Source organism: Astatotilapia calliptera, chromosome 11 (genome assembly GCF_964374335.1).
Source record: "Astatotilapia calliptera chromosome 11, fAstCal68.1, whole genome shotgun sequence".
Taxonomy (NCBI): domain Eukaryota; kingdom Metazoa; phylum Chordata; class Actinopteri; order Cichliformes; family Cichlidae; genus Astatotilapia; species Astatotilapia calliptera.
Genome location: NC_137432.1, coordinates 14776699 through 14783485, shown reverse-complemented (window position 1 = coordinate 14783485; position 6787 = coordinate 14776699). Strand labels below are relative to the sequence as shown.

At 35.8% G+C, this 6787-nt stretch overlaps 1 protein-coding gene across 3 annotated transcripts; it reads right to left on the bottom strand.

The window, feature by feature from the left end:
- Positions 1-418: 418 nt before the first annotated feature.
- Positions 419-3776, bottom strand: LOC113032078 (fucolectin-5-like). Of its 3 annotated transcripts, none has more exons than XM_080307829.1 (5): positions 3527-3776; positions 3209-3232; positions 2168-2462; positions 1612-1760; positions 419-1434 (listed from the first exon to the last, which is right to left on the bottom strand). In XM_080307829.1, the coding sequence occupies exons 1-5, from the start codon at positions 3558-3560 to the stop codon at positions 1088-1090; spliced, it is 849 nt and encodes a 282-aa protein (XP_080163955.1). In that variant the 5' UTR covers positions 3561-3776; the 3' UTR covers positions 419-1087. The 3 variants fall into 3 exon arrangements, with proteins under 3 accessions (XP_080163955.1, XP_080163954.1, XP_080163956.1); XM_080307828.1 differs by having other exon boundaries at positions 2168-2474; positions 3527-3775; XM_080307830.1 differs by having other exon boundaries at positions 2168-2450; positions 3527-3774.
- Positions 3777-6787: the final 3011 nt, after the last annotated feature.

The window sequence follows — 6787 nt, the reverse complement described above, 5'->3', positions numbered from 1 at the left end:
GAAGAGCAAAGATACTTTACAGGATCCTGGTAAACATTTGTAATAACGGATGTGTGTGACTCTGAGTGAGGCACAGGATTGCTAGATCAAGGCTAGCGACCTTAAAATGGAGATTCCAGAAACTTTCTTTACCGCGATGATCAAGCATCAACACTTAAAATGGAGAGCACTTCAGTCAATGTGATATTGATGTAGTTATTTTTATTCTCAGATGTTAACTGTTGGAAAATCCTGCACAAAAACACATTTTGTCTTTTAAAATATATCAGGAACTTAAGGCCTTTTTTGATTATGTCAACGTAACATCAGTTCAAAATACAGTCATGGGTGTGGAACCTTTTCTCAGTGTCTTTGGCTTTAATGAAGGCTATATTATTAAAACACTGTAAATGCCGTAATTTCACTGCTCATACAGATTCATTCAGAATAATTATCACTGGTTCAAATTCATGGATTGAATAAAAGGGGCATCGGGTGGTGGTTGTTACTGAACTGTCTCCATTTGAAAACATTAAAAAGACACTTTTGTGCAAATGACCATTTTAACTGAAACAAGCATTTTACAGTGTAAAAATCATATATGGAGTTATTTAGTGAATTTAAAGGAGACAATCTGAAACACAAACACAGTCACTGAATGTCTGTAAACTTGACAAACATCCCAACAAAAATAAACTGAATTGACAAACATTTGTTTTCCAGTTTATGTTTTATTTGTTCAGCAGGTTTAAACATGAGAGACGCGAGTAAAACAATTCAAAGGCCAACGATCCATTTACAACTAAAGGAAATAATATATATATATGTCAATTCAAAATTATAGAAAACACTAAATGCTTAATTTTTTAAGTGTCATATAATCATCATATCAGTGTATCATGAAATACAATCAAAAGTAATTTATAATAATAACATGTTTCTGAGTGTTAATAGAGAAGTTTTGGTTAATTTTTCCACTGTTTATCTTCCTGCTACACTGAGCCTGAACCCATCACCTTTGATTTATTAGAGGAAAGTTTGCTAGAACCCAACAAGCCACTACTGACACCTGTCTAACTGAATAAACAAAACCAACCCATGGATCTTCTTACACTGCACAGATGAAATTATATTTATCATAAACAGACTTCTTGTACCACAAATGGTTCCCACTTGTATTCATGGCAGTGTTCATGCCACAGACTGCTGTTCTTGTGTCATCTGGAGCCCACTGATCAAAAAATACACACTGATCGTTGACCCAGATCCAGAAGTCGAAGCCACAGATGTATTGAAGACCCAGCCAGACAAAGGGAGTGTCAGCCTTCTGAGCCTCCAACCCAACCCAGACCTGGGTCTCGTTATCAAGGATGGAAACCAGATCCATGTGTTCCTCTCTGCAGTGGTACCGGGCGTCTGCCCATGTCTTGTTCTCTTTAATCAGTTTAAAGGGCTCTAAAAGGAAAAACATCAAAAACATGAAACTTAGAAGCATCAAACCAAACAGTGTTTCTGAGTGTCTAACATGCTGCGTTAATCCAAGCACATAATTCTTACTGTCAACATTTACACATTTATATTGACTCTACTGACTGACCAGTTAACTTAGTGGGTAAGAATGTTTTATTGTACCTTTTTTTCTGCCTTTCATCGTCACCTCAAACAGAATTAAAAACCCAGATGTGTCTTTGTACACAGTTACATAACGCCCCCACTTTGGTCCATTTTCACAGTTAAATGTTTTATTTTCTCCACTAGTAGTTGTGCTTATTGTTGCACACCTGTAAACAAAGACAAAAGGTTGGACAGATGTACAGAAAGAGTTTCTGGCTCTGTTTGATTAAATCATGCTGTAAACAGTGGAGACAGTCGAACAGCTGGATAATAAATGTGAGCTGCTGTCTGAGAACATTTTAGAAAGAAGGAAAACACCTACAAATAAACAACAAAGGAAAATGAGAATAAATAAAGATTTTTATATTCTTCACATATACGTGATTATTACTCCAAACCACATCACACCATATTAGACCTCCTATTTCATCTGATAGAACTGATACAGGTTTATCTCTGTTACTGTATTACTGGATTTAAATGCACTTAAATGTTCATAAAATTATCTAAAAACATTGGACATGCTGGAGCCTGACTGAGAACAGAATGATTCAAAGTAAGATGAAGGTATTACTCAGTGGTGTCAGCAGCATTTCTCTCAGATGAGTTCCCGATGAGGATGTGAGCGTCTCTTAGATCAACTTTGAAATGATCCATGTTGTAAATGCTGATGCAGGAAATTTCATATAGACCAAATAAGTCAACTGTCCACCAGCTGATGGTTTCATATTCAGTGAAGGAACCTGTCAAATAATTTCCATCCAAAGCTCTGTCAGCAGAGTAGTTGACACCATAATAATCTGTGTAGACTGAAGACTGAAATGCCACTTTGTCATCCAGTTTGATAGTTTCCCATCCTGGACTAAATCCTGATGATGTAACTGAAAGTGAAGTTGGAAATAAAAAAACAAACAATGTCAGTGGCAATAATACTTCAGACCAGGTCTTCTAGTGTTTCTTTATCAAAATCTCCTTTTCACTCCTAAATAATGAATCTGAATTATGACTTCATGATCTGACTAAATCTTTTGTGGCAAACATATTTAGCGTGCACACACACACACACACACACACACACACACACACACACACACACACACACACACACACACACACTCACTCTCTCTCTCTCTCTCTCTCTCTCTCTATCTCTATCTCTCTCTCTCTCTCTCTCTCTCTCACGCAGTTGGTGAAAAAGAAATCATCAAAATTAATGATATGAATAATTGGACTCTCAAAACATCCTGAAGGATGACCCTGTAATATATTACACTCCCACCCACACATCAAAGACTGCATGTTTATCAAAGCATTTATTTCTAAATCACAGTGATAACGTATCATAGAACATAATTCAATATGAATTTACATTTATATCATACATTTATACAGATATTTGTAATATTGCTTCAGTCCCAAAAAAAAAATCCCCACATGGAACATGTTCCCACAGATATGGCGTCTACTGTGATGCACAAATAAAGGGAGAAAAAAATATATAAAAATAATTAAAAAGGCATAAAATTAAATACTTTACAAATAAGTATAGTCAGAACAGAAGCACCATCATACTTTTGATATAACCTGAAGAAACTGATTAGAAATGCACTCTTACCTGGATCCTGTTGAGTTGATCTTCCTGTGAAGTTTCAGAGAACGATGTAAGAATGAGTGAATTACTGCCAGCTCTGATATTGTTGTTTGGTAATACAGCAGAAAGCACAGAATGTAAACCATCCTTCAACACTCAGAAATAAAACTGGCTTTACTAAAGTCAAATCCTCTTTAAACTAAATGAAACGACTTTTGCTTTATCGAGCAGTTTGGATCAACTCACAGTAAAACTGAACTGTTATATTTGATCTTTTTCATTCTTTATAACGATCATTGAAACATCACTGTGCCAGGCAGGAACATCAAATGATCCACTTACCAATCAAAGTGATGAACAACAGACTCCACAGCATCTTTACTTTAGACTCTTTGCACAAATGGGTCCTCTAATAAGAGAAAGAAAAGACTTCTACCCTCACTCTGGAGTTTTCTGTAGACACACTGATGTTGATATGATCCCCTCTCTGAGGCAGAGCTGGATTTGTATTTCTGTCACTTCCCTCATAGATGCCAACATGAAAATATAAATTTCTCCTGTTAACACTCAGAGTGAGGCTGTTAGGCAAAGCATTCCCAGACTTTTACATCTGATTTGCATCTCTGGACTTATCATGATTCTTATGATCACCCTGTTTAACCTACATTGTGCATGCATCCAAGCAGCAGCACATGCAAATACTTTAGCATACCAGGAAATTAACTTTACCAGTCGAGGCTGACTAAATAAAAAGATATTCAGAGATATTTGGTGTGCTTGAAAGAAAAAAAGGAGGCTTGTGATTCATATTCAAATTCAGTTTTATTTAAATTCCTGAAAGTGACGTACATTCAGTGACATCTATGTGCATCTTGTAGAGATTTTCTCACCTCTCACTGCTGCCAGGAGGAAAGCTTTCTAAGTACAGAAAGTTACATTTATTTTGAAACTAGGTGGGTAAATAATGCAGCTGAGTAGGAGGTGAAGCACAAGTACATTGCTAAATAAGGAATGACTGGACTGACAGCCGTCATTGTAATGAGCTTGCAAGCATTATATTAGCATGTTGCCTTCAACAGGTGGTTAAGTAATTTCCGCCATGCACACTTGATATAACAGTAATAACAATCTCGTCACGATGAATCACTATCTTACATATCACTTAAAAAAATCTGGATTCCAAATTTGAGTTTTTGATCACTTTACTTATTGCTCAGTTTAAATTGGATTTTTAAAAAGATTTTGTTATAGGAGTTTTTTGTTTGAACCCTTTGGTATTTCCATGTGGAATTTTACTCTGTTAAATTAAAATCCATCATCTCATATTTTATGACTTTTACTAGAATAGATTTATTCATCAAATTCTGAATTTTGGGTAACCGTAGCTGAACTGAGCACAACCTCTAGAGTGTGGAGAACTACTCTGAGCAAATATAGAGTGAAATCCAGAGCAGAGACCAAGGAGAGCTGAGGAGGTGAAGCACTGTGGACTGTGGTGGAGCAGTGTGCAAGCAGGGGCTGCAGGTTATTGATCAGAGGCAGATGCAGATAAGATGATAAACTCTGTTCTACTTTTACAATCATTTTAAAAATGTGTTCTTATTCTTTTTTTGTCAGCTATGAGGTCAATTTTAAGACAATCAGCTGTTCATCTTGTTTTACAGTGAGTGCTCTGTGTTATACTGCCTATTAGCTCAGTTATTGCCACTCCTTATTCAAAATAAATTTTTAACATTTTTAATGCTCCTTTCTTGTTATTTAGTCGCGACACAGGACCGAAGGATTCACTCTTCAGCTTTATCGATAGCAGTGCAACTGTCACTTCTCTGAAGCTGTCTCTTTCCCTCTGCTCCATCTCACTTAAAGACATAAATTTCCATTCATCAGTCCAGTTCAGCACACCTGCTCTTCCCCGCTTCCACGCTGCCCTGTGAGCTCACGGCGTCACCCCTCCTCTGCAGCAGGCCAAAGACCACACGTCTGCCACATTAGTAACTGTGTTACTGTGTTGTTCTAACTTTCCAATTTGTAAAGAAATTTGTAAATCTAATAATTTGTAAATCTAATAAACTTTTTTTGACACAAATCGGAATAATAATGAGAAAATATGGATAAAATTAGCAACTTCTTTAAGAAATTATGTCTTTGCTATTGCTGCTTTTTTTAAGCCTTTTTTTCTTTTTTATCATTCATCAATGGATTAATAGTTTCAGAAATATTTATTTGTAATTCCTCTTTTTTATTGTCAGTTAAATAATGATATAAAGAATTACTGTTTTAATGTCTAAATAAAAAGAAAGACTCTTCAGCCCCTTCATAATCTTTTACAAACTTCTGGTCACATTCAGCAGCAGACAAGTAGAATAAAGGAGGCAGTTATGTCATTTCCCATTATTACACAGAGCTTCATTTATGGATATTTATCGTTTGATTTCTTTGCATGTATGAATTGGATTGGTTGTTCTCGACATCTGATGAGAATTTCGTGCCAATAGCACCTTTAGAAAAACAAATTGGGGATGTGTTCAGTTTTTATTTTATCTGCTGTATGTTTCTAATAATATTTCATCTGTTACTTCTTGCCGTTATTCCCTTTTCTTGCTGCCTTTCAATGCCCTTGACACACAATTACCTCTATATTATTGTTTCAATCTTTTCTTTCTTCTCGTCTGTTCTGTTGTCTGATGTAATCCCACTACCCGCCTTATTCTTTCTGTTAGCTTCTGTTGTGTCACCTGAAATGATTGAAGGTAAAACAAGTCAGAAAAAGCTTGCATGCTTTAAAAGCAGAATTAATATCAAATTGTGATTTATCTGATTACAGCAAAAGATTATTTGAATTATACTTGAAGAAAAGTGGATTTGTCCAGCACAATACAGAAAGACTAAACAGAAAAGGGAATTATAAACAGTTGTATCCCATCAACAGAGTGTCTTACCTCTCCAAAGCTGGATGCAGATCTCAGACTTCTGTCCTCCTGTAGATATGCTGCTGTTCCATTATCATGTCAGCTGCTTGATTTTAAACAGACTCACTGATCCTGCACGAGCAGGAACATAACTACAAATCCTCATCGTCCTATCACAGAGTTGTTCATTTTGCACTGCAGCAGTGGTCACAGTGCCTGATTTAGTAAGAGCTTTCATAAATGTTTAACGCTCTACACTTTTCAAGGTCCTGGGTTAATTAAATTGTTATATCTCCACATGATGCTAACTATTTTACTGATATGTATAATTGGAACCAAAACAATCTTTGCTTTGTTAAGTTTAAAAGTACTTTAAGAAGTTTGTAGTGCAGTAAAATGACAGATGTTTACTATGATTACACAAACATTATGTAGGATATAATGCATTTAAATGCATTCTGGGGTCAGCCTCAGAGACAGGCAGAAGTGAGGTGTAAAAGTGAGGTTAAATGTTACATGATATTTGGATGCAAACTATGATGTGATATTTAGAATCCCCATATACCTTTATCATTCCCTAAATGTTCAGTACAAGCAAAAGCAGGATCAATTTAAGATTTGTTTTTGTTTTTAAACAACATTTTATGAAAGTCTGACCTTCGTTGGCCTTGAAGGAAAGTTCAGAGGTCTAAAG